Source organism: Aplidium turbinatum, chromosome 5, assembly GCF_918807975.1.
Source record: "Aplidium turbinatum chromosome 5, kaAplTurb1.1, whole genome shotgun sequence".
NCBI lineage: Eukaryota > Metazoa > Chordata > Ascidiacea > Aplousobranchia > Polyclinidae > Aplidium > Aplidium turbinatum.
In genome coordinates, this window is record NC_137476.1 from 22,524,993 (window position 1) to 22,539,021 (window position 14,029).

The window sequence follows — 14,029 nt, forward strand, 5'->3', positions numbered from 1 at the left end:
CCCCCAGTCAAAAACCGTTCCGGCGCCCCTGGACAGAGTAACCAATATGAAAGTAGTTGAAACACAAAGAGTAGGAGGCTATGAAGGGAGCTGTTAATCAATCATCATGAAGAGACAGTCAATTGTTGGATAGATTGAAATGCCTATTAGCTTAACCAACTAAAAAAAAGAATTGAGAGACAATTTTCATCAATAGAATCAAAGAAGTGATGGGAATTAAATGTCCAGACTAAATTTTTAATCACGTTTGTTAGGTTGGAGAAACGTTTTCGCCAAAGCTTGCATTACCTACAAAAAGACGATTTTTTGCGTAAGTTTTATTGTATTTCAATTTTATGCAATGTAGGATAAACATGGGTTTATTCTTTCATACTTCTCTCGATAGCTTAGTTGGTTAAGCTCCAGAAGAATCCATCCTTAAGCGTAGGCCTACATGGACTAGGTGCCGCTGAACGACAACCAGTGCTTAAAATGCTTTGTTTAAGCGCGTACCTGGAGACTGAACCAGTGCTGCTTGATCTTGCGGTTTCTTCGGGCGCGTAACCAACTGAGCAATCGAAAGAATAAACCCAGATTTTTTCTACATTGCTTAATTCACAGGCAATAACACTTCAACAAGCGGATTTTTTTTTACTCTGATAACGTTGGTTTCTATTTGATAAGAGTACTGATGAAGCCGCCTTTACGGCGGCGAAAGCTCTAATAATAAAATATTTGTAGTTACCAAACCTGGTTGCTTTTTTACTAATGTTGGTTAACCCGGGCAGCGTCTGTGGTTTGTCGACTCTGTAAGTATGTAAAACTGCCAGGAATAAGCTAACAGGGAAGAGGTTTTCCAAGTTTGAAGATTACCTCAGCCAAATCTTGTATCATCCGAGAGCAAAAGTTGTAACTCGTAATATGCACTGACAAGCCTTTAATAGACTGATAGATATCGGAAAAAACATTTAATTCCCAGCCATGGCTACCGGTAGGCTATTGTAATGTAAACACACCTATTGTTTAACTTTTCCAGTTACGGTATTTTTTTTTCCATTTTTGATATTGTTTAGTGTTTACCTTATACCAGGGATCCTTCGCACAACTATAAGCCTAGCCTATAGCCTAACGCATTCAAGTAGGTAGGGCTAGCTTCGTTTTTCATGCGATTACAAGATGCATATAGGCCTAATCACTAATGTTATGTATTTGAAGTATTTTTATTGTTTGCTGCGACAAAGTTGTCTGGAAAGTCACACAAACATCTCGGGAAGATATAGGCAAAACTTTGTCATCGTATAGAAAAAAACACAAACTAACAAAATGTTTTGTCACTACAATGTTACAGTGTGTAGCGTATCACATTCTTTGTACAGTACAATAAAACTAACACGTTAATACTGAAGTGGAAATTTTTTAAACAGCAGTGCAGCACAAATAATGGCTCATGACTTTAGGCTACAACACGGCAATGGCTACAGACAACATCAGTGAGATAACAAGCATAGGCTGGTGGTGCTTTTTTTAAAACTAGGTAGTGCAGATGGTTAAGTGCTTTAAACATGCATAGTATGCTCAAATCAATTGTGAAAAGTAACAAAAATCATGCTTGCCAATCGCGAGCAGTACAAAAACATCAATTCAGGTTTGTATAGCAAACCATGCGTGATCTTCGCGCGTGAAAACGCCCTTTAAGTAAAAAGGTCACAAATTAACAAAACATGGGTTTAAAAAACAGCTCACAGTAATATATAAAATATCTACGTACATAGCTACGTTTGCATAAACTTCCAACTAACACTGAGTGCATCTTCACGATTTAATAAACGCATCACCTGGCTACATCAACACAATCGAAAGAAATTTCAAAATAAAATCATCTGGAACTACCAACCACTGTGGCAGCCCTTGATATATTTTCCTAGTGTCCCCATTGGTAGGGAGGTGCGATGAAGGCGTCCATAGTCAACCAAGTGCTTGTCTATCTTCTTTGGAGTGAAGTGAATATCGTTGTTAGTGGTGAATTCCCTTTCTTTTCCAAAAGGTTGGTCGAAGTGGGTGGCACGCACATCCCCCAAGTCTAAACGAATGCGACTCCCCTTGGTATCAGGCAGTTGAAAGTCACTGACTGTTGTGGAATTGTTTTTCAAATTACCTGTTAAAAGCAGCTTTTCAACATTAAACTTATAAACCACCGTTCCTCAATGATTAAATTATTTCATTTTTAATTGGTTTTAACATAAGTAGGCCTACAAATTGCCACATATTGGAGACCAGGGATAAGCTGAACGTAGCTACAATAAATCGTGACACCGTTGATAAAGTCCGCATGAGGTCATTCAACAATGTAACTGCTTCAAGTGTTTTACCATGCTGTGTTATTTTTCAACGTGCTTCAAATTTATTGCGTACACTGTGCTGCACAATAATGTATTTTAATTTGTTTTACTTGTGCTGGTTTCTTTTTTGTTCCTAACCGCTTTATGGCTATTATCAACCCCAACTATTTTTGATAGATAAAGTCTACAATTTTTCTAGTAGTTGAGTCAGTGTCACAACTCACGCAATTTTCGATCTAATTTTTAACACGCACAAACAGTTGCAATTAACTATGCCTATCAATTCATTCGAAGATCACAGCTTGTGCTTCAAAGGTAGATGAGAAGAAACGGGTACGACCAAAAAGATGGAAAATAAAGTGCAGAATGAATGAGAAAGATAAAGTCGGAGTGAAGATGCGATGCAAAAAATGAAATGGAGAATAGGGGTAAAGACAATAGCTACAAATAAAGAAAGAACCACCAGTACTAGTGGGGACAAAGCAGAGTTTGGATGATGATGTTATTGCTTCAGAACTCAACAAGCAAATATGAATATTCTTTTATAGCAAACAACAATTAGAACCTTTTTTCACCAATTAGAAGAGGACACTGGAGTGCAGAAAACTAAACATTTATAGCAAATTTGGTGAGGGACAGAAATTTTTGAAAGGACTGGATTGTTGGTATCCGGGTACGCCCGAATGGATGACCTTATGCTAGCAGATAAAATCTATGCTATACTCACTGTTAGTAGTAGCCTGTACCGACTGCACAATATGATGCTGGTGTATGAATTCATACACCAGCGTCATATTGTGCAGTCTGTACAAGCCTACCCGATACTGATTTATAATGCAAATAGTGCCTTAGTGCCTTTGACTTTAACGAAGCCGGCCAGCTGTTGTTTTGCTTACCGTAGTAATTCAGTGGGATAACACTTTCAGGGTGGGACGCTGCCTTGATGTACGGAACATTGGTCACCTTGTACGTTGCATTGCAAGTTGTGTGGTAGAATGCAGCTTCTTGTTCTTTGTCTCCAAACGTTACGTCACTGGCTGTACGTTTATCAGATCCACTAACTCTGGGTGCCATGCTTTTTTGAGCGTCATACTGAACAAGGAAATGTGCAACATGGTAGAAGTTCGTATCGCCTTCGGATGTTTTTGAAACGTTTCACAAAGATTAATGACATCATTGACCGAACTTATCCAGTAAGGTGACATTTCTCATGTTATTAGCACTCTGCTTAACCACTTCAGGTAAAGCAGTTACAATGACAAAAATTAAAAGATTTCTTTTTTTAAATGTCCAAAATAATTTTGGCTGCACTGTTCTTGAACAAGTTTTACAGGTTGTAACTTAACTAGCAAAACAGCGAGCTTTTTACACCGATTCAACATTTGTAGAAATTTTATTTTTGTATTTTTTAGAATTTTGTAGAATTTTAGTAGAACATTTGTAGAATTTTTTATTTTGAAAACAGATACAGGGCGAATTGCAAGACTTAAGAAAGCACTTCGGAGCCGGAATGATTTCTTGAAACTATTTGTAAATTTTCTAATCTTCGTTAAAATACATTTTTTGCAATGAACTTGAATCTGCTTTGAATGAACTTAACATACTTAACTTATCGTACAACATTTTGTGAAATGCACGTCATATATGAAGAGAGATTAGAAGATAGATATAGGCTACGTATTGTAAGAGAGATAGCCTACACAACAATTCAGGACTCGATCAGTTTCATCTAGTCTATCCACTTGGTAACTAATTTAACATAACATATGCGCTTTGTACAAACAACCAAGTAGCTACGCAGCATGCAAGTTCTACCGGTATGTGATGAGATCGGGCAACGGTTGTGTTGATCCTCATCCGCGATCGGTACGAGTCAAGATCTCCTTGAGGGAGGTCGCTCGCGTTGCGATCTTTGCTTGTTTTAACTTTTGAGTCTGAAACATTTTCATACAAATGCAAGCGGATGATTTTTATAAATAGATTTCACATTAAAGTGTAGGCTCCGTGGTTTAGTGAACAGGTTGCCAGCTTCGAAGTCGGTAGATACGAGTTCGATGCATTGTTAGCTCATACCGAAAACATTAAGAATATGGCGCTATATTTTATTGCTGCTTATTGCTATTAGTAATCACCATTGAAGAATGGGTGGTAGGCTAATGCACCGCATGGCTGCACTGACACTGTCTGCTTTGTAAAGCACTTAAGAAAGCAACCAGGGTTGTAGTGCGTAGCTATTCGGTTACCAGAGGTGTACAGAGTCAGGTTTTTTAGACCCCTGCTCCACTCCGACTCCTGCTCCAAATATTTTGAAACTATTGACTCCAAACCTCAACCTGACTCTAAACGTAGCCTAAAACATAAATCACAATCCAAACTTTTTTATAGCCTACTACATACTATATAACACTTATATTTTCTCTATCCCCTGTCATGAAAATAAAAGCATATTTTTAAATGAAAAGATTTCTGTTTAAAAAAAATAAAACCATAGAAGTAACCTACAGGTAAACAAAACTAACAACTGCACAGTGTAAATATTTGTAGCCTACACTCAAAGTAATAACTGGAAAATAATCGGACTCTGGCTCCAATCCAACTCCTGTATTTGCCAAGAATTTAGACTTCGGCTCCACTCCGAATCCGGCTTCTAAATACTCCAAAACTCTGACTCCTGTACACCTTTTTCCGGTTACCCGGGTAGCTACCCTGGGTGGGCTGGGTTTTCTAAAAGGGCGTGGCTAGACATACAAAACTGGTGTTGCCAGATGAGGAGTTCTGCTCCAATTTAGAAAACTTCAAAGCTGTTCAAGAAATAAACTTATAGCAACACCTGTGATGGAACAAAGCTTTTTCTCAAAACTTTTAAAAGTGTTATATTCAACAAGTAATCAAAAATTTTGCAAAGTTTGGGTGTTTATCGTAATTGTTTTGTTTTTTTCTAGCATTAGTTTTGTTGCAACTACTGGTAGAATAAAAAAAGCTAAGTAAATTCTTGTTATATTTAGCAGACTTAGCAATCAGCAACTCATAGCCTAAGAGCATGATTTTTCACATGAATGCATAGGCTATTGCATATAATGGTCAACTTATTCTTAGACCAATAAACAAAATCCGCAAAAAAATTTTTGTTCGGTTATTTTCATGTGATAAAACTATTTTTGCCCATAAAACCCGGGTTTGTTACCAAAAATCCCGTTGTTAAACATACATTAAAATTACCCAGACGGTAAATCAATCGTTTTTTACACTAATTCAACGTCTGCAGACGTGGGTATTACTGTACTACGTACTTTGGTCACTACTTATCGCCAGTAGTGGATGAGAGTCCATTTGGGTGCTTCTATACTTGTCAAGGATACCATGGCGGTCGGTCAAATTAAAATTTGTAGCAAAAAGCTTGGTGTGAGCGTCTGTGCTGTGCTGGGGACGATGGTTTCCTTCATTTGCTAGGTACGAGTGTCTCATTGTCGTTGTTTTTTCCGTCACCTTTTTCTTGTCTCCTTCGGGAATCGAAGAAAGCGTGTGCTGAAAGGAAAACACGTATTTGTCAAAATTTAACTTTAAACAAAACGCATGTTTTTACAGAAATAAGCTGTTTTGCAGGTATATATATAAAATACTTCCTGGTCTTGAACTTCAACACTACTTTTTGTAATAATCAAACAACCATTTTCTGCCAGAGTCATACGTACTACGTATGTACCAACAATAGCTATGGCTTGATGTATTTTTCCATCGTTAGATTAGCAATTATTTCAGACAGGAGCCCATAAATTTTTTTTCTTTTTTGAATATTTTCTTGATCTGTGTGACATTAAGAAAAGATTTGCATAAACGAAAAATTATGAACATTTTACATGGTGGCTTTTTACAATATTGGAAGGACGCTAAAGATTAAGAAAAATGACCATAAGTGTTGCTACTGTTGGCTTATTGTTTTCCAAAAAGACACTTTCTGTCATTTACCTTAGGCATAGGAGTTGGTGGCTTCAATGAAGAGCCAAGAAAAGTTGATTCATGAGTAGTTTCAAACCTTTGTTGCTTATCTCCTGTAATCGTATTCGTCGTCCGTTTCCCCGATGGAGATTGCTCTTCAGCTATTGCTGTAACATCGTGACCTGTGAAGCTTCTCCTGAAAACACAATGTTGTGCATACGTCGATCAATTGTATGTTCATCATGGACATAGAAAGTGTTCATATCCGGAGATGTTTGATTTGGTTTTGAATCTCTATCCTCGGAATGAAAAAGCCTTTGATAGGTTATTCCTGACAGTTTCGCAGAATTGTAGAGACTTTTGAACCACTGACCAGAGCCAGTTACTGAGATTGGCAGAGTAAAGTTTCCATAGTTGTTGAAGTGCCATTGTTTGTGAGCTAGTCCACTCGGTGCCACTGAATGGAGAGCAATCCTGAATTGTGTTGCTCAAGTGCACACACCAAGAGCTGAACTAGCATCGCTTGATCTTGAGTGGGAAGCTTAACCACTTTTCACCTTGATCGTAGCTGGAATTCAGCATTGTCCCCATACCGTATAAGTGGGTGAGAGGCATATGTGTGTATTTGCAGTTGAGTGGGCGCTTTTGACATATTGAAAAATGAAAAGTTTGATCAACTTGACCAAACTTTTCTATTTTCACAAATAACGTTATAATCAGTCACTTAACACAGAAGAATTATTCTAGAAGTTCGTTCAATCTTGTATTTGTTTCATTTATAGTGTAAACAAAGAGAGGCTCACTTGTAGTTTGAAACAGTTTCATTGGCTTTATCTTTATCTCCTTGGGGCAAAGAACTTCTTGTCCAGTACTTTCCAAAATCTGATGCAACTGCTTTGGCAGCAGGTTTAGGTTTGAAATGCGCATCTTGAGTAGTGTGATACGTTGAAATTCTAGAATCAGAATTCATCTTAAAGTTCGTTTTGTACAGCGAAGAATACTTGTCTCTTGGATCATCAAGAGTAGACCGTTTTTCAAAGTAAGTTTCAGCCGTTTCTGACACATTCAGGTTAATCTTTTGTTTGTCTTTATGCATAAAATTTGATGGAATTGGAGGAAGAGTTGAGTGTTGTTTAAGTCCTGCCTGAGGAGGTAAGTAATCTCTCTGAGTAATGCTTTTGAAAGAATGAGGAGTAAAACGTTCATCGTGAGAAATCGAGCAATGAGATGCAGAGAGAAAATCTTGTCCAGAAAGTTGAGCTGGAATTAACCTTGTGCCTGCCATGGTAGAGTTGTTTTCCTCTGAAATATATACACAATGATTAGGCGGCATGCATCGCATTGACAGTAGGCTACTATTTTGAAAGTTATTTCAGAAAAAGACAATCTTTCACGAAATTGAATGATTAGGCTAACAGCAGGATAACTTATTTTTGGTTAGCTAAACTAAAAAAGAATCATTAGTATGTTTATTTTTGTTTATATGTCTTCCTGGTACCTTGTATTATTTTACAATATACTTAAAGTAGCTACAAGCTATACATTTCACTATCATGGCTTATCACACACACATTAGTGTCATCACCATCATGGCAATCATAAAGTTCAGTTCAATTTATTTTGTTTTGTTAGCAAAAAAGAAAGAAAAAAACAACAATATACAAAACCACAGTAAACACAAATAATTCGCGCAACAAGGATGGCAGCAAAAGACCAAAAGGTCACCAACACAAACATTTAAACAAAAGACCCAAAATTAAAAACATCAACACATATAGCACAATACCAGTACTTTACATAATACATTAGCAGTGGAATAACACAGGGCAACATAAAAAAAAAAACTGTGCAGAGAAAGATACATCAAGATTTAAATCAATGAATTTCTTCAGAAAATGTCTTTTTAATATTTAGTTTGTCAAAAACCTGCTGTATTTGCATTAGAAGTTTTTAGTGATCAAGAAAAACGTTACTTGATCAAAACAGTTTTTGTTATACCATAAAGCATAATTTAATAACTTATACGGAATGAAAGAATATTTCATTAAAACTAAAAAAAATTGTTGCAACTTATGCTTGTTTTTCTTTAGGCTCTGCAAACAAGTTTAACAGAACAAAAATTATTTCTGAAATAAAAGCAACGTCACTGTGTAGTACATTGCTTCTTAATCAAATGGTTGACTGTTTGATCAAAGGTGAAATCGTCTTTATGATTGATTAGGCCTAATCAGAACTGTTGTTGTTAATGAACTAAAGAACTAATGTAAGTTAAAAAACTAATTCCAAAACAAAACTTCGTTCCAAAATTTTCATCAAATTTTCCTATACGTAGAAACTAGTTTTATAGTTAAAAGTTCTCTTTAATTGCAATTTTAATAGAAATGCTTTTTTACATGTTTATAATCATCTTATTATCTTATCTATTGGCCTACAGTCTTATAGTCATAGAAAAGTCTATTGAATTCAACAATCCCGTTCATATCACCTTCATTGACTTCAAAAAAGCGTTTGACAGTGTTAAATTACCCTACCTTTGGCAACTTCTGGATAAAACTTCCATCAACAAAAAATACATCAACCTCTTGCAAGCAACGTATGACGACTCAAAAGCACTAATCAAAACAAACATCGGAACAACCAGACGAATCGATATTATAAAAGGTGTTAAGCAAGGAGATGTTTTGTCTTCTATCCTATTTTGCATCGTAGCTGCTGCAATAATCTCAGAAACAGAAAATGAGTGTACAACTGGATTCACCATCGGCGGTCATGTAGTATCCAACTTACGCTACGCAGACGATATGGCCATTTTGAATAATTCTAAACTGAAAATGCAGGAATACCTAGATGCTCTGTCAAAAAATGCTGCTAAATTCGGCCTCCAAATAAATGTGTCCAAAACCAAATGTATAACAACCGACACAACTAACAACACACTCAATCTCACTCTCTATGGAAAACAAATAGAACAAGTACCAGAATTCATATATCTTGGCCGGGTCTGCTACTATTCGGTGAGTCCGATTCGGTGAGTTCCTAACCTCTAACCCTGACCCCTAACCCTAAAACGGCAATGATAATTAGGCTACGGTACCCAATAATTTAAAAAAAAAAATTGAAAAAATCCCCCGTTAAGGGATCGGACTCACCGAATGGGACTCACCGAAACGGGCCATTCCGATCTTGGCCACCGACTATTCGCGACCAAGGATGGAAAGACTGCAGTGCAACACCGAATTGGCTTAGGCTGGGCAGCATTTGAAAAGAACAAAAAGATTCTAACATCCAATAGACTCCCAATCGAACTGAAAGCAAAAATCTTCAACACCTTCGTTTTACCAGTCGTGCTGTACGGTCTAGAATGCGTAAATTGGACATCATCAACAATGAAAAAACTCACTACCTTCCAAAATCACATCATGAGAAGCATGACCAACAAAAGGTTACTTGATCACACGAAAATAGAAGATCTTCTAACTATGACAAAACTACATCCAATTGCAGCAATAATAAAATCAAAAGTTTTAAAACTGTTCGGCTACACTAAAAGATCACAATTCGGAATCAGCAAAGTTTGCACAGAAGGCAAAGTAGAAGGAAAAAGAAAACGTGGCAGACAACCAAAACGATGGCAAGACAACATTCAATCATGGACCGGACTAAACTTGACGACACTGGGCGAGTTGGCTCAAAATCTCCACTCTTGGAAGCAAATAAGCCATGTTGATGCGCAATCTGCCGCAGGCGGAGATAACGACTGATGATGACAGTCTTATAGTTATGTATAATATTTGATCTTTTCCATTATTTTTTTATGCTATATTCCCTACTTTGAAATCTTTTAACACTTTCATTAAATTTTATAATCATCTTAATAGTATTGCATTCTTTATTATTGTTGCAGATTATACTGAAGAAGCCACACTTGTGAGACAAAAGCTCTATATTTTAATAAATTGATTTTTCTGAGTTGGTGTGATATTATTGTTTACTTTATTTTAAAGAACTAATGTTTGATGATTCTATTTGAACAAGGCACTAATGATGCTCTACAGTTGTAAAGCGAAATGCGTACCGTATGCCATAAATAGGGCTCTGTTGATTCTCCATGCATTTTTAATAAAAAAATACTGATTAATCAGACATTGCTTCAACAATGCTTTGAAGCATGCAACTGTGTCTTTGCAAGACAATTAATGGCATGCTGAAATAATGAGAGCAGCTGACACAATGAATATATACTACATACATGTCTCTCTACTACTTCAACTGGTCTGTTGTACTGCATTTGTGATGACGGTAAGGTATAAGGTACCGCATGTTAATGTTTGATCATTATTATGATTGTCATAATTATTAGGGCGAGATTTAGCTTTTAATAGACCTGGGTCTTTATGGTAGTTAGAGACCTTTAATTTATTCCATTTATTGTACCTACCACAATTGAAATGAAATAGCAAAAGTTACACCCAAGTATTTAATTATTAACCTACACATATTTAAATAACTTGTTTTTTGGTTTTGGTCAAAGCAAAGCTATTACTAGAACCACCAGTGCATATTTTTCCTTAAGTTTGTTTTCAGTGCAATGCATAGTTAAGGATTGTAACTTTTTCGGGTCTGTAGATAAACACAGTTGATTTTTTTACTTGTTTGAGAAATGAAAATGAGCGCTCGATTAAGCTTTTGATAATCAACAAACAAAGATACATTTTTAACACTATGAATACATTAGGAAATGCATGCATGAACTCATTTGACTGCATGCAATTATTGACTGATCAGTCATACGTTTGAACTTCTGTGCTGCATTCACTGTGAAATTGGTGCTGTTATAGCAGTGTAAAAAATGCATCATCTCTTTAGGCAGTGATTCTTCTACAATCTATATCAGCTGGATAGTAGTACGGCCACACCAACATTTTCGGGAATTTTTTGACTGTTTTTTTTTTTGGTACAGGTAGATCGAAACACTTCTCCAATCCTTCTGACTATTTCAACTTTTTCATCCAGAAGAGCTATTAAGTAGATTTACCAAAGAATATACACTCCACAACAATGTTGTTAGATTGAAATAAGGCATATAATATGAATACTGTAGGCTACTGTACTGCACCTGCTCCAAATACTGTACAATCCAGTCACTGCCTGCTTAAGCATGACAATGAGATGCCTTTATGTGCTCTGTCTGGAAAGGTTTTTCTGGGTTGCTTGTATCTTCGGACTGATACTTGTAGATGCTTTGAATCACTGACGCAAGCTCAGTCACTGAGATTGACTGAGTGGAGTTTCCGATAGTTGAAGTCTTGTTGCCGGGGAATTATTCCATCCATTAGATGCCATTGAATGAAGAGCAGTCTTGTGTTGCTCAAGTTGCAGTCAACGTGTGTTGCTCAAGTACACATCTCGAGAGTTGAACCAGTGCTGTTTGATCTTGAAGCTTCTTTGTTTCAGTAGCCATGCGCTAACCAATTGAGCTATCGACGCGGATAGCCTACACTTTTAGACCAACTTCATACAAAAATAATAATAATCATGTTTTTATTTGCGCCCATTGCGATAACGTACAGTACACTGCGATCACAGATGCGATACAACAGATGCAGGAAGCAGCGAAGTAACATATAGCAGGGGTCAATCTTAACTTTTTTTTTCACTTGCCCACCGGACTAGTTGCTCCTCGTTTTCACTAGCCCGCACAATTTTTCACTAGTCCGACCAGTTTACTGAGTTTTCACTTGTCTGATGATGCATTAAGATAAGTGTTTTGGCTTAACTGAAACTAACTATACAGTAAAAGCTTTCAGATTTCAGTACGCACAAAAGAGCAACAATACGCACAAAAACACCTTCTCGTACTAGAGACGCAAACAATACAATTTTAAAACAAAAAAAATAAATGTGGCATGCGGTGTGTGCTTAGTATTTATTTATGTTGTAATATTACATTGTGTGCATCTGTAGTACGAGATGACACGCCACTCGCCAAGGTGGTACAATGCATAATATTCGTTCACTGTCAAAAGAAGTGAACTATTGGATGGATTGCGTTTGGTTAAGCCTCTACCGTCAGACCTGTCTGGCTTGTTGGGTCAGCATAACTCTTTAGGTCACGGAGGCACACGAGCTCTTCAACTACGACAAGGTAGCAATCCAAAGAAGAGGGAAAAAACGAAATAAAAGTCAAATAAATATTGTTTGTAAAAATGTTCAAGCTTGGGGACGTATTAATATTACACAATTACACAGTGACAACAAGCTCTTCTTCGCCGGTGAATATTTTCACTAGCCAATCGGACTAGTACTGCAACATTTCTACTAGTCTGCGCAAATTTTCACTAGCCATTGGCTAGTGGACTGGCATTAAGATCGAACCCTGTATAGTCATCGAGTTCGCTGCTTCCCTTATTTTGGCTTGCCAATAAGTGTCTTTGCTGAGACACAGTCGCGTGCTCTGGAGCGGTGTCGAACCCACGTCCTTTCGAACATCATGCAGACGTTCTCCCCACTCGCTAGGCAGCTGACAACATATACTGATTGTTCTGTGAACTAGAAATCTTTGACTAGCTAAACAAATTAATTTTTGTTGCAAGAACTTGTCTTTTCACCAAGAGACGTTGCTATATTTCTGTCAAAATTAGGTAAAGGTTTGCATTTTCTTCCAAATTTTCAAATTCTTTTCACCTCCATACCTTTACTATCTTTCATTTTTTTCCTAATTTGATTAATGTAGTGGGGTTATTCTGCTTGTTTAAGGGAACGTTCAAATATTATGTAATGATTTTTTTCCAAATTTAACGCTTTGCATAAACCCCCCCTCCCCCTCGAAAGAGTTACGTAATATTTGCACATTCCCTAACCTTACGAGTTTGTTTTGTTTTAAAGTAATATCTAAGTATCAATCTAAGTTTTATCAATCTAAAGTAGTATCTAAGTTTTAAAGTAATATCTAAAACAATATCTTCATTTGTCCCTAGTTATGAGGACTTTAATTAGCTAAATGTGATTTTAAGCTTTTTAGAACTGATGACTGCAAAGGGAACTGTTCAGCGTAAAACTTAAATACGACTTGCATGTATAAGTGTATAATATTATTGCATAGCCATAGTATCTTACATCATTTATTTTTAAAGAACAAAGTATAGTCAAAAATAAAACTCATTTAAAACATAAAAATCATGTAGGCTAGCCTACTGATCAAATGAAACAAGTAGAATATATGATACAGGCTTATTATTTCAAGATTTGCTACATTGTTAGAATTACTGTATACTAGAAATATTTAAAGCAAACTTTAAATTACTATTTACTTTGACATACCTGGTTAAATTATTTTGTGCTTAATTTCTAGCCAGAGGTTAAATCCCACTCGCAGCTTTTGCACCAGAAAGGGCTTTGTATATTGTCATGGTGACAGTTGAAAATAACAGTACAAGGAAAGGACTAACTTGGAATTTAATTGTGAATGTTGGTTTTATGTTATCTAACATTCCGCTATCGCACCCCTTGTTTATTATTTAAGGTTCACACCCCTTGTTCATTATCCCTTGGTTATTATTTAAGTGTGTGTATCATTTTTTCTTTTGTTTGCTACCGCACTGTGGCACTGTTTTGTGGCTGTGCTAACTACTGATATTATTATTATTATTTATTTGCAATCAGACTCAAAGTCCATAGAATTCAAATTTTTAACAGTCATCACACAAAATATCAGACTAACACAACATCAAGCAGGCTACATCAAACAACGTACAAAATACTGTTGTAGTGAATAT

At 36.4% G+C, this 14,029-nt stretch overlaps 1 protein-coding gene across 2 annotated transcripts; it reads right to left on the minus strand.

Annotated features, from left to right (window-relative positions):
• Positions 1–1,189: 1,189 nt before the first annotated feature.
• On the minus strand, positions 1,190–13,631 carry LOC145770441 (uncharacterized). 2 transcript variants are annotated; one of them, XM_082582090.1, is made up of 7 exons: positions 13,575–13,631; positions 7,058–7,556; positions 6,285–6,450; positions 5,609–5,843; positions 4,134–4,252; positions 3,215–3,410; positions 1,190–2,134 (listed from the first exon to the last, which is right to left on the minus strand). In XM_082582090.1, the coding sequence occupies exons 2-7, from the start codon at positions 7,537–7,539 to the stop codon at positions 1,866–1,868; spliced, it is 1,467 nt and encodes a 488-aa protein (XP_082438216.1). In that variant the 5' UTR covers positions 7,540–7,556; positions 13,575–13,631; the 3' UTR covers positions 1,190–1,865. The 2 variants fall into 2 exon arrangements, with proteins under 2 accessions (XP_082438216.1, XP_082438217.1); XM_082582091.1 differs by lacking the exon at positions 13,575–13,631 and adding an exon at positions 11,371–11,392.
• Between the last annotated feature and the right edge of the window lie 398 nt (positions 13,632–14,029).